This window comes from Pseudorca crassidens, chromosome 3 (genome assembly GCF_039906515.1).
Source record: "Pseudorca crassidens isolate mPseCra1 chromosome 3, mPseCra1.hap1, whole genome shotgun sequence".
NCBI classification, from domain to species: domain Eukaryota; kingdom Metazoa; phylum Chordata; class Mammalia; order Artiodactyla; family Delphinidae; genus Pseudorca; species Pseudorca crassidens.
In genome coordinates this window covers 31397512-31424434 of record NC_090298.1, presented here as the reverse complement: position 1 = coordinate 31424434, position 26923 = coordinate 31397512, and the positions used below count along the sequence as shown (strand labels likewise).

At 49.3% G+C, this 26923-nt stretch overlaps 1 protein-coding gene across 4 annotated transcripts; it reads left to right on the top strand.

Moving 5' to 3' along the window:
- Positions 1 to 976: 976 nt before the first annotated feature.
- Positions 977 to 26923, top strand: GDNF (glial cell derived neurotrophic factor). Of its 4 annotated transcripts, none has more exons than XM_067730548.1 (3): positions 977 to 1106; positions 6100 to 6198; positions 26436 to 26923. In XM_067730548.1, exons 2-3 carry the CDS (start codon positions 6126 to 6128, stop codon positions 26918 to 26920), a joined length of 558 nt encoding a protein of 185 aa, XP_067586649.1. In that variant the 5' UTR covers positions 977 to 1106; positions 6100 to 6125; the 3' UTR covers positions 26921 to 26923. The 4 variants fall into 4 exon arrangements, with proteins under 4 accessions (XP_067586649.1, XP_067586648.1, XP_067586650.1 ...); XM_067730547.1 differs by having other exon boundaries at positions 6100 to 6276; XM_067730549.1 differs by lacking the exon at positions 6100 to 6198 and having other exon boundaries at positions 987 to 1106.

Below are 26923 nucleotides of genomic sequence, written 5' to 3'. Positions count from 1 at the left end.
AGCGTGCCCTGGCAAACACTCGGCTTCCCTCCCTGGGCCGCTGCACATCGCTCCTTCGCAGTGCTAGGAGAACTCCGGCCAGCAGCTGTTCTCCTCGCCACTGCCTTCTGCCCTGCAGAAAAGCCAGAGGGCTAGACACCCGAGGAGGAAGGAGAGGCTTCGACAGGCGCGACGAAAGCCCAGGGTAGCCCTCTACCCGACAGAGCCCCGGCTCAGAGAGCGAGGCGCGAGGGCGAAGCCGGGCGCGGGCGCCGCGGTCAAGTTCGGATTGCTCCCTTCGGTTCGTCTGCGCAGAGCTCCGCACATTCCTTCGGATCTACCCAGCGAGGAGGAGGCGCGAGCCCGGCAGCGTCTCGACGCGCTGAGCGCTCCCTGCACCCCGGGGAGGGGCGCCTCGCGTCACCCACTCGCACCCAGAGCCTCCGCCTCGGGAGCTCGGGCGCCTCCTCACTGTTCTCCGTTCCCTCCCCGCCGCCGCTGACTTTAGACCCCTCCCTTCACGGGGCCCCGCGCCTCCCCTCCCCCACCCGGCCCCCCGGACCGGGCTCTCAAGGACCAGCCTGCGCTCCTGGCGCCCTCATGTCTTCACGGGACTCTCGGCGCCGGTTGACGTGGTGTCTCGTTCGGATTTCCAGGCCAGACCTCAGCTCCGGCGGCAGCATCAGCCCGGCGCGTCTCGTGCTCCCAGGCGCTGCGCCCCGAGAAGGCGCAGAGCGCGGCCGCCGCCGCTGAACCGGCCGCCGCGCCCCCCGCCCGCGCAGCCCGGGCTAAAAGCGCGGCGCGCGCAGCCCTGTCACCCCCCACCCAAGGCAGCGGCGGCTGCTCGGACCTCGGCTTCTGGGGGTGCGGGGAGCCGGCGGGGGAGCTGTCTGCATCCCTCGCCCTTCTCGCGGCGGCGGCGGCGGCGGCGGCGGCGGCGGGAGCCTTGGCCGCCGCCTCCTGCGCGCCCTTGCTGCCCCGAGCAGCCCCAGGATTGCGAACTCGTGCCCCTGACCTATCGGGCGGGGCTCCGCGCTCCTGCCCTCGGCCCGGATGGGTCTCCTGGCTGGGACTTGGGGCACCTGGAGTTAATGTCCAACTGGAGGTCTGCGGAGACCGGATCCGAGGTAAGCAGGGGAGCGGGCCTGGCGGAGCGGGCCTGGGGGGAGCGGGCGGGTGGCGCCTGAGTCGCCAGCGGGTGCGTCGGCCTGTGCGGCGCTGGAGACAGAGGGGGCGCGGCTGCACCCCAGAGCAGGCGGTGAGACTAGAAAGAGGGGACACTAGAAGGAACCGAAGCGCCGAGAGGGCAGAAGAGAGAGAGAAGTGGAACCGGGGAGAGGCTGGGTTTGCGGAGGGGCAGGTTGCCTTTCCTCGTGGGCAAAAATCTCTGGTGCCCCTGCTGCCTCTGGACCCGGGCATATCCGACAGGGGCAGTTTCCCTCCCCGACTCGGCGAGGTGCTCTTCCGTCAAGTCCCGGGAAGGTGCGGGACTGGAATCGCCTTTGAACCTACCACGACCAGAGTTGGGTTCTCTGTGGACGCGCAGCTGCATAGATATCATTAACGGGAGTGTAACTGGGTTTGGTCTGTTCCAAGGGAAAGTGTAGGCCCCGGGAGGGACTGCTGCAAAGGTGCTGAGAACCTAAAAATAGAGAACTCACCTCCTCAGGCGCGGTCTTGCAAATCTACATTCCTAGCCCTGGTCGGAACCCGGTTGCTGGCACTGTCCTAATGCCCGATATCCCACCTCACCATCCCCGTCAAGCTTAAGAGACGGGCTTCCTGAACAGTCCAGGACCAGGGCCTCCGCCCCGAGCAGACTCTTGAACCTTCTCAAGGTCTCCCCTAAGCCATCTCGGTGATGGGTTGAATGACTTTCGTCTGTACTCTGTGCCACCTCCCCCAGTAACACCCCCGCCACCACCCTGGCACAGCCTCAGGGCTGATTTCGCTGTCGTTTGGTTTCCAGACCCACCGGGTGAAAACGAACCCTCTTCGGAGCGGGGAATGACTCCCGCCGGAACCCCCAGCCTCCTGACGCCTCCCTAGTTTCGGGGCTGGCACACGCGCCCGCAGAGCCGACGTGCGCGCCCCGGGGGAGCTGCCCAGCCCCGCGCTCGCAGCACTTTTGCTCATTGGTGGGGACAAACACAACTCTTCCGAGCCCTGCTGCGGATGTGTTAGAGCGCACTTCACTCTTCCGCAGTATATTTGGGGGGGAGTATAAGTGGTTTACGGTGTTGTGTTAGTTTCTGCTGTACAGTGAAGTGAATCAGCTATATGTATACATATATCCCCTCCCTCTTGGACCTCCCTCCCCGCCCCCATCCCACCCATCTAGACCATCTTGAATATACACTTAATTATCCCAAAGAAGAGATGCTGCTGCTAACCTGACGCACGCACCTCTTCCCGCAAAGCCCTGGAAGAGGGAGCTGCTGGGCTTCCGCCCAGCCGCGACCAGGTCTCGCCCTCACAGTTTCGCCACGACTTCGCTTCGGCAGGGTTCAGGGACAGTGTCGCCTTTTCAACAAGTGTCAGATGTTCGGGGAGCCCGCTGCGTCGCCAGACCACTCTCGCAAGGGGTTCGGGTGCCCCTGGGTCTGGCACCCGGCCTCGGGCCCTTTAACAGACAGACCCCTTCCCAGACTGTCTGCAGAAGGCGGCGCTCATTCTTTTTCCTACTCTGGTCTTGGGCCCGACAGAATAAGTCCTCCGTCCGTCCAGGACACAAGACACAGTTAAGAAAAGCAGTTCATCTTTTCAGCAACTTCTGTCCCTATCCCAAAAGAAAGCCCCCGAGTTACAGCACGCCGCCACCCACCCACCCCCGCCTCCCTTTTCTCCTCCTGAGACCTGGATCTCGAAGGCAAAGCCTAAACAAACCTCCCAGCCTTCCAGACACAAGAAGGCGCGGGGGCACTGGCGGCGGGAGCGCTCACACGCGCTGAAGCTGTCACTGTGACGCGGGGGAGGGGGGGAGTTCAAAAAGCAGGTTGCCGAGAAACCAGCTTAAGTGAGGTGGGTAGAGAAAAATTAGTGAGGATGAAGAGAGCTAGGAGCCTGAAAAGCAGGGATGCTCGTGAGGACATCCGAAGTTCCGGGGGGGGTGTAATTTGCATTTGGGGAAGGATTGTAAGGGGAGCGCTCGTTCATCGGTTCTATGCTTAAAATGACAACGCAGCCCCAGCCGCGTGGGCGCTCCAGGACTCCGGCGGTTTCTGGTGCCCTCTGGTGCTGGGAACCCAGAAGCGCCCCACGGCGAGCGGCGGCTTCTGCCGGCACTTTTGGCTCTTGGGACGTCCTTTCCGCCCTGGACTTGGGGACCACCAGGTGCCGGCGCCCGCGACGCTCCCCTTTTGCCCTGCCGGGCGCGTAAGTCCTGGGCGTAGAGGGGAACCAGCCTGTAGGGTACGAGGACGGGTGCGGGGGCACCTGGCGGAGCCGACTTCGGGAGGAGAGCTTGGTTATCGCACGTGGCAGCGCGTTCCGCAATTCGCGCTCGTAGCAAAGGCGGACGGTTGCGGCAGAAATACGTCGGACAGATGTGCTTTAAGAAAGCGATAAAGAGACCATCAGGGAACCCGCGGGGTGTGGGGGGGTGTGTGTGGGAAAAACCTCTGCGTGGACCGCTGTGAATGCGAGCCGCCGGATTCCCTCCTCTTGCTGCGCCAAGCAAACACCGGGAACTAAAGAGCCGCTCCGGCTGCAGCCTGCCCCGGCGGTGCGCAGAGGGAAGATTGCGCCCTCCCCGTCCGGGGGAGGTGGGAGAGCTCTTTTCGTGGCCTGCGCCGCACCCGGCCGAGGGCGGGAACCGGAGTCGGGAGCCTCCTTTGGCGAGGCGGGGAGTTTTCCGCTGAACTCTTTTGCCAGCTTCGCCACACTTCTAATTGAGGATCTCCACATCCAATTTAAAAAGCCCTCCGTCGGCCAAGCAGGAAAAAAAGGAAAAACCCTCTTAATGCGGAAGGGAAATCTGGTGCCTCTTGTCGCTTCCTGCTGGCGGCCACCGCGATTTGGGATAGCGCATTAATCCCGCGCCTCCCCGCCCCTCAGGGCCGCCAGCCAGTTCGCACGCACCCGCGAGCGGGCCCTGGGCGAGGGGGCGGGAGGCTTCGCGTTCCCCAGTCCTCTCTGTTCGAGCGCCTCGCTGGGCTTGTTTTGCACGGCCTGGGTCAGGTGTTGCCTGGGCCCCCGCGCCCCAACCCAGAGCCTTTCCTTTTCCCCGGGTCTGTAAATCAGCCACTGGGGCATGGGGCGCCCGGAGCTGCAGGTTTTCGGAGTTCCTAGTCCCTACAGACTCCCCGAGCCCAACAGCTGCATAGCGAACAAACAGACGCCCAAAGGATGGAAAATGCATTCGCCTCCGCAGCGGTGGGAGGTGGCGGTCGAATGAAACGCTTCCCCGGGTGGCCTGCACCGGAAGCCGGGCGGGAGTTCTGGGTGGAGATGGGGGGCGGTTGCTGGAAGGGAGGCGGGCGCTCCTGGCTGCTAATGGAGAGGAAAGGGGCCAAAGTTTTTGTTTTTACCTGGAAACTCTTACTCTCTCCCTCGGAAAAAGTTCAAGGAGATTTTCCTAAGAATCCCTTTTATTTGGAGGAAAGAGGGTAAAAGACTGCATGAGTGTCGTAGCCCTTGGAAACTGAACACTGGCATTGGGAAGGCACTGGGTAACACCGCACCGCAAGGCGCCCGGGTCTCCCGCCACCTCCTAATTGTGTGGGGCTTGGCCCCGAGTTGAGGGGGCCTTTTTCTCACCAGCCCCCTGCTGCGTGACCCTCCTTTCTAGGGGTGTGCGGAGGGACAGACCAAACGGAGGCCCCTGACTCAGAGGACCTGAGCCCCACCGCGCGCCCTTTCCTGGTCTAGTCCTTCTGGTGCCCGTACTCCTCTGTAGCGTCCCGGACCGGGTGCAGTTGTCCAGGAGTGACTGTGACCGGGCGTGGGGAGCTCGCAACTCCTCTGCGAGGGGAAGGGATTTAAGGCCAGAATCTCGCAACACTGCAAAAATAAAGAGGGCGTTCGGGGACACCACGAACATTTTCAAGACAAAGGCAATCCCTACCTAACAGTAACGCTAAAGCACTTATTGAGCGCTTACTTTCTGCTTGGCTAGGCCTTTTCCTGTGTTAATATTCATAACCTTAAGAAATGGAAGTAGTATTTATTTTAAACCGAGTTGAAGCTTTGAGAAGTGAAGTAACCTAACTCAGATATTCCCCGGACAGCCCCAAAGTCTCCAAGTCCCTACTAACTTCTTGTTCCGACGACAAAACACTAAGTTAAATGGGAGGAGGAGGAGGAGGAGGAGGAGGAGGAGAGCTTCCCTGGTGGCGCAGTGGTTGAGAGTCCTCCTGCCGATACAGGGGACACGGGTTCGTGCCCCGGTCCGGGAGGATCCCACATGCCGCGGAGCGGCTGGGCCCGTGAGCCGTGGCCGCTGAGCCTGCACGTCCGGAGCCTGTGCTCCGCAACGGGAGAGGCCACAACAGCGAGAGGCCCACGTACCACAAAAAAAAAAAAAAAAAAAGGTGGAGGAAAGCGTGGGCGAGGTTAGTGGTGCCGCTGAGCCTGCCTCCGCCTAGCTGAGAGCAGGATCAGGACCCCCCGGCGGTCCCGCACTTGATTTTATTCCTAAAATAAAAGGCTGGTCTCTTGCTTGGGTCCAGGGCTCTTCCCCGGGGCCTGTGGGAGCTGCTGGACGGGGCGGGAAGCACAGGGTGAGGGTTGCCCGGTCGCCCCCCAGGAAGCGGGGGCCGGGAAGGGGGGGGTTGCGCGCCAGTGCTGGTGTCGTCGTGTTGGTACCGGCGGGGGCAGCGGCGCTGCTCGAAAATCCGACCCCTGGGATCCGGTGGCGGAAGAGAAGGGCACTTGTGGGATGGCCGCCAGGGAGGCGCACCCAGGAGCGGGGACGAGCAGGCGGCTGGGAAGGAAGGAGGATGTGTGTGTGTGGGGGGGTGCCCGGGGAACCGCCGGGCTGCCGCGGTCCGGGAGGAGGGCGGTGCCGAGTTTGGAGGGGAGCCCCGAGGACCCGCCGGGCCGAGGCGCCTCGGGCAGCGCGGCGGCCCTCGGCGTCCAGGCCTAACGAGCTCTCCCCGGTTCTCTCGCCCGCCCGCCCAGGTGCCGCCGCCGGACGGGACTCTAAGATGAAGTTATGGGATGTCGTGGCTGTCTGCCTGGTGCTGCTCCACACCGCGTCCGCCTTCCCGCTGCCCGCCGGTAAGAGGCCTCCCGAGGCGCCCGCCGAAGACCGCTCCCTCGGCCGCCGCCGCGCGCCCTTCCCGCCGAGCAGTGACTGTAAGAACCGTTCCCTCCCCGCGGGGGTCACCCCACCCGCCGCTCGCACGCACCCCAAGTCAGCCCCGACCGCAGTGTGGCCTCCCGACCCAGGGCAGAGCCGCGCTGGCGCCGACGCCCCCTCGCGGTTCGTAGCCACCGACTGGTGCCCCAGGACCCCAACACCTAGTCTGTATGTGGCACGCGCTGGTTTTGCCCCGCAGAGGGGCAAACATTTTTCTGCTGCTCATTTAGCGTTCCGAGGAACAACTGTTTTCCCCAGCAGTACCACCACCACCACCGTAGGAGAACACGCAGTTGTCCCCTTTCCTCTGCTTCCCCATCACACATATACACACCCCCGTTTTTTTCTTCCAAAGCCCTCTTTCTCTGGGTGTGCCTGGCTGTGCTGAATTCTCCATCCTAAACTGCCCTTGCAAGGGAAGAGGCTGAGGTTTCACAAAACCAAGCCAGAGTCGGAGAAAACACAGAAGGGCCTTGATTTCCAGAACAAGCATCTGGGCAGTGTCAAATCTGTTCAGAAAAGTTCCAGTTCTAGAAAGACAACGATACATAGTGCTAGCTGGGGCTAGGGGGAAAAGAAACAAACCATCGTTCACTCCACACATGACCATGTTAACTCTTAAGAAAAGACCAGGTTATTAATATTAGGAAATGAGTCTGTGATTTGCCTCTCAAAAATGTCTTAGCAGTTTATCAGGGCACGTCAGCTATGATTTGATATAATTTACCCTCCGCTCTTGAGAAGTTTATCTATTGCATAAGGCATAGTATGCTTCATCACAAGTTAGATTATTGGGGAGGTATGTAGCTAACAAAGGTAGCAGCAGAGAATTTGCACAACCCCAAACTAAAGCAGCAGTGAGCGTCACCGTAACCACTCACCACTCCCGTTACCCTTCAAGCTATTTTGCATTTGAAACATGCACAGTAGAAAGGGTCCCAGAGTCAGCTGTATGCTAGAGTCCCCCAAACCTATGGCCTTGGGCTAAAAATCGCCCAGGAAATGTGATGTGTTTATCTTATACTTAATTACAACAATTAAAGCACCGTCTTCCAGTAGTCCCAGGGAAAAGAAAAAGTGCATTTTTCTAAGGCAAATTAAGACTTCAAGAGTGACTTAGGGTAGGAAAGAGAACACAGTTGATCCCTTGAAATTGAAGGAACTGTTCCAAGAGTTTCTGTCCATTAGTTGTATAAACCTATTTTTAAAGGCTTTGGTTTCAACCACGAGTTTCCATCTTAGCGTATACAATGTTTCCATCTTAGCGTATACAATGTTTCCATCTTAGTGTATACAATGTTTCCATCTTAGCGTATACAATGTTTCCATCTTAGCGTATACAATGTTTCCATCTTAGCGTATACAATGTTTCTGCAGTAGAAACTGAAAATGCCCTTTAGTGCCATTGTCTTCAGAACTGTACCCATGAGGGCTGAGTAAGTGGCTTTTCATTGGTTCAAGCAGCCTAGGTCAGAGGAACAGGAACACAGTGGAAGGTAATAGTTTTCTAACCAAGACATTCTGGGGAGAAAAATGACTGTGCCTGATTGTGAAGCTGATTAATTCATGGAGGTTTAATTAGCATATCAGTATCCTGTCTACCTAGGCTTATTTAATGCTGGCTCCTGGTGCTGGCTCTGCTTTGGGCTAATTCTGTGACCTTGGACAAATTACTTACTACAGAACTCAATGAACAGTTTACAGCTATACAGTAAAGGAAGGCCTTTCCACTCCAAAATGCCAATGACCGTGAGATTGCCCCCCCCCGGAACCCCCCCCCCCCGCACACCTGCACACTCCACCCTAACCTTCCTTTGGGAAAAGACTCATAAGAAAAGACCCCTGCTCACTGGACTCACCTGGGGAACTTTAATGACTGTTGATGCTGGGCTCCACCAGGAGAGATTCTGATCTCATTGGTTTGGGTCGTGGCCTGGGCATCTAGATATTTAGATGTTCCCCAAGTGAGTCTAATGTGTAGTCAGGGTTGAATCCCTATGGCCTGATAATACCCTAAGAAAATCCGTGCCTCATGTAAGGTACAGGCAGTCACAAAGCAAGCAAGGTAGCTGTAATCCTACTGATGGACGGCGGTAGCTGGGGGTTCTGGGGAAAGGGAGATCACTTCCCTTTTCCAAAAGTGACGCTAAGTCATCAATGGACAAGATTCCGACCACTGTGTTTACATTAGAACCAGCAGAACACAACTGATTCTGTTTTACCTATCGGAAGACCCAATAGATCCTTGAAAGAGAAATGTTCCCAAAGAGAAAGTGAGCTGCGTTCTAAGCCAAACTGACTCCTTTCCAGGTATGTTCAATTCGGTAGCAAGCTGTCAGTGCGGGGAAGGCAGAATAATGACAATGTGCAGACTTTGAACACTCAACCGGTGTCAACATGCTGACATTTATATCCTGCACTGTACACCATGCAACTGGTTAAGGCTTATGTAGAAAAACATTCAGTCACTCGTTTCATTTGAAAATAGAAGGTACCGTAAATACTGGTCCCTCTTCTTTTCAAATGCTTGTAACTTAATGACTGAGCAAAGGCTCGTTCATGCCACCTTGAGTCATTCTGTGCTGTTTAAAGGGGGCTGGACTGCACCCTGTCCACACACACACCTTTGAGGTTGCATGTATTTTGCTGGTTCCAATATAAATGAAACAGCCAGAATTCTGTTCCTACCATTATCATGAGCTGAACCAACAAAGTAGAATTCATAACTGGCTCACTTGTTTGCCTAGAGGTTGACAATAAAGTTCATGGACTGTGGCTGCCTCCTGTAGCAACTTTGAACTTGTCTAAACTCAAAGACTTGTGATTTTCCCTTTGGGGCATCCAAGACTTTTCCCTTTCACTATCTTTGGTTTTTTTTTTTATTTTGCTTTTTACCCATATCTTCTCCAAAGGGCGATTAGAGCAGGCCTGAGGCATCTAGAAAGCGAAACTAGAAGGTGATACGCACAGATGTCATAGCATTTTAGAGCCCAAAGGTACTCCTGTGGTCCCCAAGCCTAAAGACGTAAAGCAGCTTGGCCAAAGTGCCAGAGTTCCATGATGGCAGGAGGATGGTTTTTAAAAATTTGTGATCTAAAAGCACGTATTCATTCAACAAGTAATTAATGTGTGCCTGTATGTGCTAGGCACTGTCCTAGGTGCTAGGGAATCCTTGGTACACAGGCAAAAGCCCCGTCCTCATGAAACGAACTCTCTAGTAAAGGTACAGTGTGTGGTGCAATTTGGTAGCTTTGTAAACTAAAACTAAACATGAAGAACCTTGGGCTGAAAAGGTGGGCTTTCTATATGACCGGAAACCAACTAGAAGAAACACTGGGCGTTCTTAAATTATTGCAGGTAATCCACAATTTATTGTAATCTAATGGGGTTATATTCCACCAGTTTGGTAGCAAGTCACACATTTTCCTAGAGAAACCATCTTACAAATCAAGCTATCAAGCTCCCAGACTAGCCCACAAAAATCTATGTAAACCCTGATAGAACTGAGATATAATTCACAATATTATTGGGCTAGAGTCTCTTCCCAGGTTGCCGGGTCCCCTAATCTGCAGAAGGAGGGCATAGAGCAAATCATGGAGTTTCAACAAGCAAGAGCTCACGTTCACACATTCAGATCAGTCTATGGTTTGGATCCCAGTCTTGCCACTTACCCAGCTGTTACTAACAGCTCTTAAAGCGCAGTTTCCTCATCTGTAAAATAGGAATACTATTCATCCTGCCTCCGGGGGCTGCTGTGAGAGTTCAACGAGATAATGCTTTGTAAAACCTGTGCCCCATAAACAACTATTGTACTTGCCACCCTCCTCCTTGCGGCATGCACCCAGTGAATGCCTTTTCTCCCGACACAGACTTTCACTTCAGCCCCTGCCAAGCCGTTGCTCTAACTGGTGGAATTTCAAGCAGCCCCGACAAAGCATGGAGAGTGAAAGAAATGCAGGCCTTGCAGGGAGGCTATTTTGGGCCCCAGAGACAGTCAGTTGGTCAGCACGAAGGCGGGCCAGTCTTGCCTGGGATTCTGCCCCCCGGGTCAGCTCCCCCTGGCTCTTCCCAGGTTTCACAGCTCCTTCCCTTCCCCATTCTCTGAGCCCACATAGTTCCTATGGAATTGTTCCCACCAGATTCCCATGGTCATGTTAGGAAGACCCTCTTCCCCATGGGAAGAAGGGGATCAGGGCACACTAAGATCCTTACAGGTAGGTGATAGGGGGGCTGTGAGTTGGAGGCTCCCTGTCTTGAGATAGAGTATTTCTGTTTTAAGTGATCCCACCTGGATACTTAAGATGTGTCACAAACTCAGCAAAAAACAACGTGTTAGTGAATTTAGTAAACTTTCAGCCCATGGTTCTTCGGCTAAGAAAGCTTCTAGTGCAATAAGCTGGTTAAATTTTAAGCTTTCAAATCTAATGTTGTGGGTTCAGAGTTCAGAATAAATAAGTGCTGTCCACCTATTGCTTCTTCTTATTTTAGGGACTATATGAATAGATGATACTGTAATAAAGTCCCTACGCTGAAAAAGGGCTCTGCCACTTGGGATGGGGGTCCTGGAATCAGGAAATCGCATGTCAGGCTTTTAGGACGCACTGATTTCTCACTTGAGATGTGAGACCAACATCTCATTCTGGCCTCAGTCTGAAGACCTATTTCAAACTGTTGCTGTTTAGAGAAATCTATTTCAGGCCTAATTTGAATTGGCCAGTCGTAGGACCTTAGGCCGATCCAACAGCCAAAGAATTATTCTCAAAAGATTCTACTTTCACTGATAGAAAAATAAAAGCTATCTGGCATTTTCCCCTCCTAATGTCCCTTTCATCTTTGTTTCTTTAGCACTTAATGGTCCATAGCCCCTTTATTCAATTAAAACACATATTCTTTCATTAATCACTTGAGCTCAATCAGGAAGCAAGTATTAAATATCTTTCATGCTCTAGGTGCTGTGTGGGCATCTAAAAGGCAAAATTGTGAACTTAAATAGCTTATGATCTAGTTGTAAACTACGGATAGGCTGATGGGTGGGTGGGTGGGTGGACTGTCAGTCCGAGAGATAGCTATGTCTACCAAGGCATGTATGTTAGCTGTGGTCATGGTAAGAATTCCTAGCAATGAAGTCATTGGGATTTGGAGATTATAGCAGGAAAGAATTTGGGGGAGAGGGGGGATTTGAGCTGGTACTTGAAAGATGGGTATTAGGAAAGGAAGGGAAAGGGAAAAGGGCACATTCCAGACAAAGGAGAAGCAAAGGCAAATTTGTGATCACGATATGGGGAAGGGGCAGGTGGTGGATACAAGGAGGAGGCCAGACGAGTCGCCAAGTACTGAGAACAGGTGGCGGGAAGTAGTGTGAAATTTAGGATATCTCTGTAGGTGATACCCAGATTATGAGATACTGTAAAATCCAGGAAAAGAAGGTGCTTGCTCTGTTTCTGATGGCAGCGGGGTGCCGCTGGAGTGTCTCAAACAAGCAGGTGGCGGCGAGCAGGATCTCACTGCAAAGCCTTCTTGCTGCAAAACTTACTCAAGTCCCAAGCTTCACGAGTCTATAGCATAGGCATAGTTTTCATTTTGAGTGTGCCCTTATTTTTAAAGTGTCTAGGCATAAGCACAATTGAATCAACCTGTTAATCCTCAAATAAATGAAGAGCTACAAATAAAAACTTAAGTTAGTATCATACAGATGAACGTATTTATGAAACAGAACAGGTGTGTTAGTTTCTACTTTATAACAAAATGAATCAGCTATACATCTACATATATCCCCATATCCCCTCCCTCTTGTGTGTGCCTCCCACCCTCCCTATCCCACCCTTCTAGGTGGTCACAAAGCACCGAGCTGATCTCCCTGTGCTATGCGGCTGCTTCCCACTAGCTATCTACCTTACGTTTGGTAGTGTATATATGTCCATGCCTCTCTCTCACTTTGTCCCAGCTTACTTACTCTTCACCCTAGCCATGTCTATTACAGGATGTTGAATATAGTTCCCTGTGCTATACAATAGGACCTTGTTGTTTATCCATCCTATATATAATAGTTTGCATCTGCTAATACCAAACTCCCAATCCATCCCTCCCTCTCCCCCCTTCCCCCTTGGTAACCACAAGTCTGTTCTCTGTGTCTGTGAGTCTATTTCTGTTTCGTAGATAAGTTCACTTGTGTCATATTTTAGATTAGATTAGATCCCACCTATAAGTGATATCATACGGTATTTGTCTTTCTGACTTACTTCACTTCTTATGATAATCTCTAGGTCCATCCATGTTGCTGCAAATGGCATTATCTCATTCTTTTTTATGGCCGAGTAGTGTTCCATTTTATATATATATATATATATATATATATATATATATACACCACATCTTCTTTATCCATTCATTTGTTGATGAGCATTTAGGTTGTTCCATGTCTTGCCTATTGTGAATAGTGCTGCTTTGAACACAGGGATGCATGTATCTTTTTGAATTATAGTTTTGTCCAGAAATATGCCCAGGAGGGGGACTGCTGGATCATATGGCAATTCAATTTTTAGTTTTTTGAGGAAATTCCATACTGTTTTCCACAATGGCTGCACCAGTTTACATTCCCACCAACAGTGTAGGAGGGTTCTCTTTTCTTCACACCCTCTCCAGCATTTTGTTATTTTAACAAATAGGTTTTGCATATTGTCCTAAAATCGAGTAGGTTTGAGCTATACTGGACAAGAGGACATGTCATTTATCCCCGTTGTACAGATGAAGCAATGAGACCTAGAATTTTGCTCAAGGTCACAAATCCAATAAGTGGTGAAGCCAGCAAACCTCAAACTTCTAGTCCCAAAGCCAATAATGCTGCCTTAACACAGACTGCTCTCGTATTAGTAGATTAAGAAAACACAAACCTTGGCTTGCTAAAAATGTATTCACTAACTGAAACACGTATTTCTAGGAAAATCAATGAACAAACTAATAGCAAGAAGCAAGGAATATTATATTTCCTTGAGGCCCTTTCTTTGATCCCTGTTTGGGCTGCAGTGGGCCTAGGCTCATATTATTACTGGATATTTCGAAGTCTAAATCAGGACATTTTAGGGAGAGAAGCATGTATTTCTCCGCACGGTCCTATAATATCGATGCTTTTTGCAGTGAGAGAAGGCTCCCTAACTCTTCGGGACAAAGTGAGGTCTCCTAGAATGCTTGATAGGCCGATGGCATTTGGGAGGCCTTCGAGAAGGCATTTGCCCTCAGGTGGCTTCTGTTCCGCCCAGGGAAGGAAGCGTCCACTTTGGAAACCAAGGGTGACTGCACACGTGCCAGAGTGATGGCCTCTGTGGGAACAGGAGTGGGTGTGCACACACAGATCTTGGGTCACTATTGGGAATCAACTGCTTAGCTCAGTAGAGACAAAACCCACTTTTGTATGATTGTATAACTGAGCATGTTTTTTTAAAGTCTTCAAACTTTTTTGCTTGCAAACCTACAAAATTATGTTGAAAAACTATTGCACACTTCTAAAGTGATATCTGCAGTTTTATCACAAGTTTAAATAGTTGCAGCAGATGTAATTTCCAGCCCATTTGGGAACTAGATATGTGCTTCAAATCTATTTTTGGCAAAACCCTGGAGCTGCAAATGTAACTTATTCAATTCGTGGAAAATTATCAAACAAATCAGCTCAAATAAGTTTAATTTTTGGTCAGAAAAGGTCCAACTTCATTTTCACTTCAAATGCACATGTTAGTATACATCCATGACAAGCACCACGCCTCTGGATCCTTATTATAAGATGAATAGATGGATGGGTGGATGGACAGACAGGCAAATAAAGCGCCATGCCTTGCCATGAGTGCCTGGACAGAATGAAATATGGAACCACCTACTTTGATTCATTCATATGGGACTTTTTAGTAAGTGTTCATAGTACAGTGAACACCCATGTCCCCTTTTCACCAAGACTGACCTTTCATTAGCATTTTGCTTCATTTTTTTTTTTCCTAAACCATTTGAGAATTACTTGCAAACATAACAGTCAGTAGTTCAGCATGAACCTTCTAGGAGCCAAGGACATTACCTTATATAACCACAATTCAGTTATCAGTCTCAGGAAATGTAACATTTACACAATACTGTTATCCAATAGGTAGTCCATATTCAGATGCCCCCAATTGTGGCAATAATGTTCTTCATAGTTTTTTCCCTTAATTGAGAGTCACAACTTGCATTTGATTGTCATGTCTCTTTATTCGCCTTTAATCTAGAGTTAGCTCCCAAGCCTTTTTTCCCACAACGTTTTGAGAAGTCCAGACTGTCTTGCCTGCTGTCCTGCAGACTGCCCTTCGGTTTGCATTTGTGTGATTTTTTCCACATGATTAGATTCAGGTACACATCTTTGGAATCCTAAGTTCATGATGACGTGTCCTCACATCATGAGTCACCGATACCAGTTTATCCCAAGGAGCCATGCACGCCTGAACTGTCCTTACAGGTGTCTATCCACCAGACAGTGCCTCGTGGTAAAATGAGTGAGACAGGCAGGAAGGCAGAAGGATGACTGTGAAAGGAAAACTGGCTGCAGGAGTATTCGTAGGTGGACCAGTCTTAGGACGCAGCGCATGTGGAATTTGAGGATCTGGACATTGATTCTCTTAAAGCTACCCGTAGACTCTGTAGAAAGTCCTCATGTAGCCCCAGAGAGATACATGCCACAGTTTGAAGACACCCATCTACGCCGTGGTGGACACAAAATATCGTTCATGGGCTGTGGAGTCAGCTGATGTTTGTGTGGTTAACTTGGGGGCATTTCTAGGAAGAGAGAAGAGGCAGCCCAGACTCCCAGGACAGGCCTGCACCTCCCGTCCACAGACCACCATGCCGGGGCCTCCAGGCCTTCTCCTCCATGCGACATGCTGGACGAGCAAGGGGCCAGTGTCTGCGTCCCCTTTGTCCAGAGCCAGCAGAGTTAGTCTTCACGCCACTGCCTCCAATGGAATGTCAGTGAAGAACGGGCACAGACGTGAAAACCGTAGGGACTTACTTTTGGTGCCATTTGTTAAGTACTTTCAGGCGCTGAACCGAAAATTTTCTTCCAATCCGTGTAACTCTCCCCATTTTCAGGGGAGATCGGGGCTGCACAGGGTCAATCAGCTTAACCAGACTGGACCCAGGAAAGCCTGAGGGAACACTCACTCTTTTGACCACACCACATGACCACTTCCTGCCAGCCCACCACTCTCCTACAGAACTCTTCTGGCTACATCAGCGAGGAGAAAAGTCAGGCGTGGAGGTTTTGTGAATGCAGCTGTTTTTGAATGGTATGTCTAGCTAATTACCTGAAGAGTCTTCGAGATTCCAGTAAATTCATCCACCAAGGGGTAGAAAGTCCCTCCTCACATCTGACCACAGGAATCCATCAGGCAGGCTCAAATGATAAAGAATACTTTTCTTTCACCCCCTTTATTCTCCTTTCAGCTGCTTCATCCCTCCTCTTCTTGCCCAGGTCCCTCAGGCCCTTCGAGTTCCTTCTACCCACTTTTCAGGTGGGCCCACTGGGAAGGGCCCAGGGAAGTTGAATGCAGGACCCCGTGGAACCATTGGGGCCTCTCAGGCTGCAGGCAGGGCTTTGTGGGAAGGAAGAAGCCAGGTTCTGTTGCTTTCCAGGTTCCTTTGGGGTTTCCCCTCAAAAAACCACCTGCCTCTGAGAACACCTCAAGGGATTATTTTCCCAAGGGGCGCTTTGTATGCGTCATTGTATTGGGTAACTTTCTCTCCCTCCCCTGTTAAGTGTTTTATAAGGGCAGTAGCTGGGCTCCTGGTGTGCACTCGAGCGTGAGGTGTTTACAGCTGGCTGGGGTCTGCTTTTTAGCTCGCACCAGGTGTTCATGGATTAGCTAACAAATGGACACCCTATTGAGTGTTTTCCTGACTTAAAAGCAGAAGAATGGACCTCTTCCCCTCAGGGGAGCCATTCTGTATTACCATAAAATTATTAACATCACTATAATAGAAGTATGGACCACATAGGTGGAAATCAGAGCAGGGCAATTAGAAGCTGAATAACAAAATGAATGTAGTCCAGCTTTCCTAAGTAGGTTTTTGGCTATTTGTATTTATAGAGTAATTTCCATTACAGTGATGACAAGTTTTCTCAGTTAAATTGTAGGATAAGTAGTCAAGACATGGTATAGCTAATAAGTGTGTGCGATGTTAGTCAAAGTAGGTGGAGGTGGTCACTAAAACGGCATTCTGGTGGGCAAATGGCCTTTAAAAGTACACCCAAGGCTTCTTTTTCTGTATTGTGAACTGGTTGGTCTTTTCTTCTGTCTTGAGAGGATCCAGAAATGCTTTTTTAAAACAACAAAACACTGGTGTTTTTACAACGCAAATACTTTTCAAATAAACCCATGTCATGTTTTATTGCCGGCAAACCACTGGTCATGGAGAGAACGCCCTGGTAGCTCTGGCAGTGGTCACAGTGACTTAGTAAATTGCCTCAGCTGGTGATTGTTCACGGGAGAACAGATGCTATGGACCCCTCTTGAAGTTAACCCAAGTCCACGCTGACCAGGATGGTCTATGTAATGCTGGATGAATACTCTGTCCAAAATAGGAAAGTAAGGGTGGTCGTCACATGACGCGAGATGCCTCAGCATTCCAGTACTTAGGGACCCATGGGTGCCTTATTTTAATTAGTTCAAATAAGTGGCAAAGTCAACACTTTTAAATAGTAGCAGATGGCAGAACTTTGAAGTTTTCAGAGAACTGCAACACGCTCCTGAACTAACACCACACGTTTCAGAGGTCGCTGAAGGTCAAATAAAAAACAAGCGTCAAGAGCCCCCAAGGCAAGCTGTGGGGCTCTGACAGTGCATTAGGTGGCAGTTGCCGTGGATGATTCTAGCCTTAGAGTCCTAAGACCAAGCAGCAAAACCAGAAATGAATAAAATAGAGATTTTGAGAAAATGGCAGTGTTGCCATTTGGGTGAGGGAGACTGCAGGATTATAGCATGTTGGTGTCCGTGTCCTCTCAGAGGTCACTGTCTCCTTCTCTGCCTTTACAGATGGAGACTGGGGTGTAAGGATACCTCCCACTAGAACCTGGGTGCTTTGAGACACAAGTATAGGGTCCTTTCTACACACCTCTTCACCTCTCCTAAATAAGACGTAGGAAGATGACTTGATGAGTTGAGAGGCACTTGGTTATTTCAGGTGTAACCAAGACGTTGAACCAAGAGGCAAACGGAAAAGGTTGAGAACTGCTAGAACCTAAAATACCTCTTATGGGGTCTCCTGGGGCCCCTGATGTTGGCGGTTAGCAGAATGCTGCTGGGGCATCAGCAGAGGCAGTCCTCTCCCTGATGGGGGTGACACCAAAACTTAGACTGTCCACATCTTAGGGCATTAGCACTGGGGGAAGGCCCCCGAGAGGGGCTAGCTGACCTCAGAAGGGTTCAGTGACTAGTCCAAGGTCACAGGCTGGGCAGGGACTGACCCCGGACTAGAATCCCAGGCTCTGTCCTCTCCAGCTCTGCAGTGAGACTTTATCGCTTGGTGCCAGCGCGAGTTTGAGGAGCTTCCGGAGACGGGGCCTCTCTGTCTGAATCTGCCACCGCCCGTGGCTGCCGGTTTTCCGGTTTTAACTGGGAAATTGCCAGTTCTGCCTTAGGGTGATACGCCAGACCCAGGATGTGGGAGAGCTGCCCCTGAACGGCATGCTTTTCCCTTTCTGGAGACGATTTACTGTATTCTGTGGTCCACGGCAGCCTAACTTTAGCATCTACTCAGTGTGCCTCAGTTCACGCTGACCTTTCCAGTAGAAAGTGTATTTCTCACTTCCTGTTCTGAATGTGGTTAATGCACGCAGGTGAAATCACCACATCTTCCAGAGTAAGTTGCCACATACCCGACACTAGGCAGGCTGCGCCGTAGAGGCATTTTTACTTAAAAACAGATAGGCAGCTTGGAGCCCTAGAGCAAGTCTGAGCTTTGAAACCAAAACCAGCTGAGTCTACATTGATGAGCCACGTGGCCTTGAGCAGATATTTACCTTCTCTGAGCCTCAGTTTCCTGATCTGTAAAGTACAGATAAATAGGCGACCCCGGCTTGAGCCTTGCAGGGATGTTGTCAGGGTTAAAATTCATGCTGGGTGGCATCCATCCCACCTTTGCACTGGTCATACTAAGTGCATCAAGGAAGCTGTCATTTCAAATAGAGGATGATGCATATTCTTGGTAACGTGGGGGATTTTAAAGGTAAGACTCCATCATGTAGTTCTCATAATACTGCAATATTAGTGAAAGAAAATCATGTTCGTACATTATTGAAAAGTAAAAACAGCATTCTAAAGAATGACATTAGTTGGGAATTTTCTTGAGAGGTTACATAAATCTTAGGCTGATCTTTTCATGTAAACATGCACGTGTATATGTGTATATACACATATATGTTTGTATATATGTGTGTGTGTATACACACACACACAACTTCTCTTTTTTATATATTTGGTCTACAGAGCAATTTGTACTTTACCTGGGGTACAGGTAGGCAACGAATATCAGATTAAATGTCCTCCCCCCCAGGGGGGTGGGTTCCACGTGCCTCCTTTTGCAGACAGCCTTTCAGGAGAGGCTCTGCGGGCACAGCATCTCTGGGCTCACACCCAGGGTCTAGCCCACCTCAGAACTGGGCACCACCTGGAGTGAGGGCACCCAGGTGCTGATTGAAGATGTGCCTCTCGCCTGTGTGGCCTTGACCTAGGCAGTAGGTCACCCCTGCGGACCTCAGCGTATTAACCCTTGCCCTTCCAGTACACAGAAGCTGGATGCTTTCCGCTGGAGTATAGAGGTGGGTCCTCCCCAGAGCGAGAAACACCTGGGCCTCCTCTCCAGAGCCTCTGCATCCTTGAGGCTAGTTCTGGCTCCTGTAGGAGAGGCCCACTGTGCATGCTAGGGTCCAGCCCTCTCCTTGCTGGGGCCCACCCCACTCCGGGTAAGGGGTCACCTCCTCACTGCTTTCTACACAACCTTGTGCTGCCTCCTTCATGGGCCCACAGGTCAAAGACAGGCTGAAAACTGGCTTAGACACCCAGCCAGGCCGGGTGAGGAGGGGGACAACCCAATACGAGTATAAAATGACCCTTTGATTAAAATACAATTAACCTGAAAAAAATATATACATAATTAACCTGTACTCTTTTGAAGAGAAATCTGACATTTAAAAGAATACTTTGTCCGCTAAATACCAGCTTAGCCAAGATAATGTTTTGAATTATGTGCTCCTTGGTTCAGCTATTACAAGGAGTACTCCGAGGTCTCACCATTGTTGCTATAAAAACTCAATTAACTCTACCAGAGAGTCAATATCCCAGGCCTTTGTTCCTGAGGTAATGTTACTGTTTTCCCATAATCGAGGGGGGCAAAGTCTCTGCAGTGAATGGTTTGGTTTGTTCCCAGAGTCTGGCCCTGTACAAGGTTTCATTTGTTTAAATAACACTGTTTATACAAAGGACACATCAAAGTTAAAATATTTTAAATAGAATAATGCCCAAATATTTAGTTGCACCCTGAAGGATGACTTAAATGCATTTGAGCGTTTTGCTTTTTCGAAAACTTTAGCTTCTAGATGTCCATGTTTTCCCAGATCTAGCCTCCAAGTGGGTCTGGGAAATGGGCAAGTGTTTGACTTACTTTTTAAAAACGATGCTCCTCTTTTGTGCTTTGCAAGTGTTTTACTATCAAAGTTCATACTAACGAGGGCCATTTGTGTAGCTGACATACTGCCAAGCCCTTTATAGGATAAAGAAAGTGATATGCCATTAAGTCTTAATTTGAGGAACTAATCCAAACCCAGCCCCTTTGCTGCCCCTGGCTCAGTGAATTCCAGGAACATGGAGGCAGCTGGGGGCTTCTTGGTCCCCCGGGGAGTTTACTTGCCTGAGCCAGGTGTGAGGCCTCTGCAGAGACCCTAAAGATTGGCTCAGTGGGGGCCTGGCTCACAATGCCCCCGCCAAATGCCTAGTGTTGATAACTTGAGGTCTCTTTAGAAATGAACTCAGTCAGCAGCAAAAGGCCTGGGATTAGGAATTCAGTTGGAAGAGACAGACCAATTTGCTCTGTGGTTTGGAAAATATAATGTTGCCCTTTTCTAGTTTCCAAAATTCATATCCATGTAAAACTTTCAGCATAAATATGTATTTTTTCCTCTATTGTTCAAGAAGGAGAAGAAAGGGGGCAGGGGGGAATCCCTTCAGTTCAATAAGAATCACCTATGTCCTGAACCTGAGGCTTAAATAAACATTTCCACCTTAACGACAATGTATGAGGGAGATGTCCCATCAAAAGCAGTCCTCATTACCTACACTCTTTCTTTTTATTTTTATTTTTATTTTTGGCTGCATTGGGTCTTCGTTGCTGCGCGGGGGCTTTCTCTAGTACGTGAGTGGGGGCTACTCTTCGTTGCGGTGCGCGGGCTTCTCATTGTGGTGCCTTCGCTTTGTTGCAGAGCATGGGCTCTAGGCGCACGGGCTTCAGTAGTTGTAGCATGCAGGCTCAGTAGTTGTGGCGCATGGGCTTAGTTGCTCCGCGGCATGTGGAATCTTCCCGGACCAGGGCTCAAACCCGTGTCCCCTGCATTGGCAGGCGGATTCTTAACCACTGTGCTACCAGGGAAGCCCCTACGCTATTTGGTTTAACACATCAAACACAGATTGACTGCTTCCCAGGTGCCTGGAAGCCTTTTAATTCAGGCCTAATGATCCATTCACCACCTCACCCAAAAGCATAAGTGGCTGGTGCATTCACACTGCTACACGCATCACCCCAAAAAGGCCAAGCAGAAATTAAAATAAAGGAACTAAACGTTCTCATAACAAAGGATAAGTATGTCCCAAACATTATTGAGGACTGCTGATACTAAAAATTTATTTGCTAGTTATCTGAAATTCAAATTTAACTAGGTATTCTGTATTTTATCTGGCAAGCAAAGCCAGTGGACAGAGTCATGTGGTCAAAATGTCTTAAAAAGGAGGTACAACATTTTTCCAGAACTTTGAAAGTGTCAGGCAATAAATAAGAACATTATAAATGCTGATTCAAATCATCATTATAACCCTAGTAATATAAAATTATGTAATTTATCATGTTATATAAATTAATGAGTCTCTAAACCAGTGTAAGTTGAACTTTTGTAAGTCAAATGTTTTCCCATTCATTTATGTTAAAATTTTAGTAATATTTCATCCTCATTTCTGATTAATCCTCAGTTGATTCTCAATCAGTTTTAACTTCCATGTTCCCAGGTTCTTAAGTTAATGATCTATTCAGGAGTTCTTGAAAAGAGCCAGGGACCCCATCATGTGGATCCTTTTGTAAAACAGTCTCTTTAGAAATTTGAAGACTTTTTTTTTTCTGTACTTTGACTAATCACCCCTAAGATACCAGGTTTAGAAGTTCAGACTTCTATTCAAGTATGGGTTTTTGAAACTGAGCACAGCTAATTTCCTCTTTTATAGCTTATTATTGAAAAAAAGTCACAAATAGCATAAGCAACTCATTTTTCGAAATAAGTAGTTCATGTCTTTCTTTTTTTACATCTTTATTGGAGTATAATTGCTTTACAATGGTGTGCTAGTTTCTACTTTATAACAAAGTGAATCAGCTATACATATACATATGTCCCCATATCTCTTCCCTCTTGCGTCTCCCTCCCTCCCACCCTCCCTATCCCACCCCTCTAGGTGGTCACAAAGCACCGAGCTGGTCTCCCTGTGCTATGCAGCTGCTTCCCACTAGCTATCTGTTTTACATTTGGTAGTGTATATATGTCCATGCCACTCTCTCACTTTGTCCCATCTTACCCTTCCCCATCCCTGCGTCCTCAAGTCCATTCTCTATGTCTGCGTCTTTATTCCTGTCCTGCCCCTAGGCTCTTCAGAACCATCTTTTTTTTTTTTTAGATTCCATATATATGTGTTAGCCTATAGTAATTGTTTCTCTCTTTCTGACTTACTTCACTCTGTATGACAGACTCTAGGTCCATCCACCTCACTACAAATAACTCAATTTCGTTTCCTTTTATGGCTGAGTAATATTCCATTGTATATATGTGCCATATCTTTATCGATTCAACATTTTTTTTTAAGAACAGAGAAGGAAAGGAAGGGAGAGAGGGAGGGAGGAAGGATGGAAACTTCCTAAGGAAGTCCAGTAGAAGCGGTTCAGAGGAAACGACAAATTCAGATTCCAATACTCTCCCACTCTTCCAGTCCTTCTTGAGAAAACGTTACTCCCCTGGAGCCAGAACCTTTCTGAATCCTCAGGATGAAGTGGGCTTTGAGAGCTGACACTTTAAAGCTGCCGGAAGCTGGCAAGGGAGTGAGCTTGCTTATTCGCTGCTTATTCGCTCGCAGGAGGGAGATGACTGTGCTGCTCTTCACACTGCGGCTGCCCGCCTGATGGAGGCTGTTTATTTTGGAGGCTTTCATTTCATCACGGTGCGGTTCTCAGCTGAAGCCCAAGTGTCCCCTGGATAAATTAAGGACTCTCTCTTTCTCCCCTCATAAAGTGACCTAACTCGTTCAGAAATCATTGTGGGCCTCCAGGGACCAGATCCTATTGTAGGCACCTGGGCTCCACTGGTGAGCAAGCCATGCAAAGGTCCCTGCCTCGTGGAGGTGACATTCGCTCAGAGAAGACAGACAACAAGTAGTCAACATAAGGAAAGTTAGACAGTGTGTTGGAAGGTAGTGAGTATTATGCTGGGGAGGGAAGAGGGCAGGAGGTCTGGCTTTGGGCTCGGGAGGGATTGCATTTGAAACAGGGAGGTCAAGGTGGGGCTTGGTGGTGGTGACATTTGAGCAAAGACTTGAAGGGGATGTGGGCGTGAGCCACTGGGTACTCTGCAGGAATGGTGTTTCAGGCAGAGAGGGAACAGCTGGCGCAAAGGCCCTGCGTCCCTGTTTGTGTTCTGATCTGTGTGGTTCTCAACCACGATGATCTTGCCCCCAGGGGACATTTGGCAATATCTGAAGACACTTCAGTTCGTCACTGTTGGAATGGGGCTGGGGGACACTACTGGCGTCTCCTGGGTAGAGGCCAGGGATGCAACTACTCATCCTTAAATGCTCCCACAACAAAGAATGTTCCAGCCCCAAATGTCAGTAGTGCTGAGGTTGTGAAACCTTGTGTTTGAGGAACAGTGAGAAGGCCAGAGAAGCTGGAGGGGGAGGCAGTAAGGAAGAAGGAAGTTGCATACGAGGTCAGTGGTAACAGAGGCTGGGACGCAGTGGGTGGCCAGGTCAGGGAGGGCCTTGGGCCAGTGTCGACTTTGGCTTTTATGCCAAGGGAAATGGGGAGCCATTGGAGGGCTTGGAGCAGAGGAGGGACATGAGCTGCGTTAACAGTTTTAAGAGTGTTGCTCTTAGAACTGCAACAGACTGAAGGAGGGTAAGGCTGGAATGCAGGGGCTCGGGGGCAAGAGGCGATGGGGCACAGACCAGTGGAAGCAGCTTTGAGAATTCTGTGCACAGGACCATCCAGTGCCAAATTTTAGGTTTTAGCTTTAGGGCAACAAGGTGATCTGGAAATTCCACACCATCCCCACTCTTTTCATTACTATATGTCATATGTTTTGCACACACACACACACACACACAGATGAGAGAGAGAGAGAGAGACAGAAATAGATATGGTTATGTTGCCTTAGCTGGGTTATGTTTTACACAACAGGATACCTGATATCTGTTTTAACAATTTGTTCATAACAAAACAATTTGACGTGGGTTAGGCCCAGTGTAATCCTTCTCTGCTTTAACATGGGCTTGGCAAAAAAAATTCCCTCTTGCTAACAACTCTTTTGTGGCATATTGTCCTAAGCCACATATAGCCCTAAACATACTAAATTACCTGAAAATGGGATGGAGAGCATAAAAGGTTGAGTACCTAATAAATGGGCGTTTGAATTGCTTTCCTCTTTTAAAAATGTATTCAGTTGTTCAAAGTTACTCTTCTCTTACTTGATCAGCCAAAGCAAATGCTTGAAACACAGCAGAAAACGCCACGAGACTGCAAATTCATGCGTTTGTCCAAAGGTCTCAAACATCGTAGAAGCATCGCCTCAATCATTCCTCCATGTGATCTCCCTAAAATGCACATCTCTTGTCCTCTTTGCACCCAGAGCCAGTGGGAGTCATGTGACAGCCCGCAGCAGAGGCTGGACACCCCCCTCCCACCATCTGCCCACAAACAGCGTCTCAGTCCATGTACTGCTATGATACATTTACATGTCATCTTCCATGTCCTGGCTATTGTAAATAGAGCTGCAATGAACATTTTGGTCCATGACTCTTTTTGAATTACGGTTTTCTCAGGGTATATGCCCAGTAGTGGGATTGCTGGGGCGTATGGTAGTTATATTTTTAGTTTTTTAAGGAACCTCCAACTGTCCATCAACAGATGAATTGGTAAAGAAGATGTGGCACATATATACAATGGAATATTATTCAGCCATAAAAAGAAATGAAATTGAGTTATTTGTAGTGAGGTGGATGGACCTAGAGTCTGTCCTACGGAGTGAAGTAAGTCAGAAAGAGAAAAACAAATACCGTATGCTAACACATATATATGGAATCTAAAAAAAAAAGATTGTTCTGAAGAACCTAGGGGCAGGACAGGAATAAAGACGCAGACATAGAGAATGGACTTGAGGACACGGGGAGGGGGAAGGGTAAGCTGGGATGAAGTGAGAGTGGCATGGACATATATACACTACCAAATGTAAAACTGATAGCTAGTGGGATGCAGGTGCATAGCACAGGGAGACCAGCTCGGTGCTTTGTGTCCACCTAGAGGGGTGGGATAGGGAGGGTGGGAGGGAGACACAAGAGGGAGGAGATATGGGGATATATGTATATGTATAGCTGATTTGCTTTGTTGTAGAGCAGAAGCTGACACACCATTGTGGAGCAATGGTACTCCAATAAAGATGTTAAAAAAAAGAAAGAAAGAAAGAAAGAAAATACATTAACTTTAAATACATTAACTTTAAATACTCAAAAAAAAAAAGAAATATAAGGTTAAATAAAAAAATTTTTAAATTTTTAATTTTTAAAAAATTTTTAAAATGTCATCTTGGGCTTCCCTGGTGGCGCAGTGGTTGAGAGTCTGCCTGCCGATGCAGGGGACATGGGTTCGTGACCCGGTCAGGGAAGATCCCACATGCCGCAGAGCGGCTGGGCCCGTGAGCCATGGCCTCTGAGCCTACGTGTCCGGAGCCTGTGCTCCACAACGGGAGAGGCCACAACAGTGAGAGGCCCACGTACTGCAAAAAAAAAAAAAAAAAAGTCATCTTACAGTATGACCATATATTTTTAAAGTCATGCTAATCCAAAGAAGTGGTAAATTAGTCTCTGTGTTAGTGAAAAGTAGGCTTAATGTTTTTTAAGGAAGCTCTAAAATACAGTTGAGCTCAAGAGCTTTTCATGTGATCTGTCAGAATGGTTCTCGTCCCACTCAGCTGAGCAGAGGTGCTAAGTCGGGGTGGATTTCAGGAAAGAGCACTCCTCAGTATTCCAGGTGAAAGCAGCAGTGTCTTCCAAGCCCAATCCAAGGTTAATCCTTTTTTCACCCTCTAAGACAGGGTTTCTCAACGTATGCTCCATGGACCACCCCCATCAGAATTTCTCCAGGGCTCGTTCGAAGTACAGATTCCTCGGCCCCTCCCCACGCTTCCCTTAAGGGTCGGGCTAGGACTCTGCATTTCCGTGAGCATCCCAGCACAGTCCCATCCACACTCACATTTGAGAACCACAACTGTAGGTTACGTTATTAGAACAAGAAGAAGGGGCCTCCGTCAGCATCTGCACCCTCCATACAGACGCGTTACAAAATGGCAGATGATTCCGCTTCTAAGGATCTGTTTTCAGCAGGGAAGTGTGTCACGCCCCGTGTCAGTCTCCTCTTCCGAGCATGAACTTCCTTCCGCGGAGTCTTGGAGGGCACCTTTCGGCCTGTGTCCTCAGGGTCGGGGCGGACGGGGTGACAGCGGTCCCTGAGCTGGCAGTCTCACCCCGAGGCCGAGCTTGGCCGCCTTTAGGAGACACTGGGGTCTTGGAGGCTCCTCGAAGCGGTCGTTGCTGTTGTCTCACGTGCCCGTTTCTGTTTTCTTGTTGCACAGCAAATATGCCAGAGGATTATCCTGATCAGTTTGATGATGTCATGGATTTCATACAAGCCACCATTAGAAGACTGAAAAGGTCACCCGATAAACAAATGGCCGTGCTTCCTCGCAGAGAGCGGCACCGGCAGGCTGCAGCCGCCAGCCCGGAGAGTTCCCGAGGGAAAGGCCGGCGGGGCCAGAGGGGCCGAAATCGGGGGTGCGTCTTGACTGCCGTGCATCTGAATGTCACTGACTTGGGTTTGGGCTACGAAACCAAGGAGGAACTCATTTTCAGGTACTGCAGCGGCTCATGCGATGCCGCCGAGACAATGTACGACAAAATATTAAAAAACTTGTCCAAAAATAGAAGGCTGGTGAGTGACAAAGTCGGGCAGGCGTGTTGCAGACCCCTCGCCTTCGATGATGACCTGTCCTTTTTAGACGATAACCTGGTTTACCATATTCTGAGAAAGCATTCCGCCAAACGCTGTGGATGTATCTGACTT

Bases quoted from the DNA above. Each gene is read 5' to 3' on its own strand.
- GDNF (XM_067730547.1), top strand. From the start codon at position 6,126: ATGAAGTTATGGGATGTCGTGGCTGTCTGCCTGGTGCTGCTCCACACC. The intron at 6,277-26,435 runs GTAAGAACCGTT...CTTGTTGCACAG, and splicing joins CTTCCCGCCGAGCAGTGACT to CAAATATGCCAGAGGATTAT.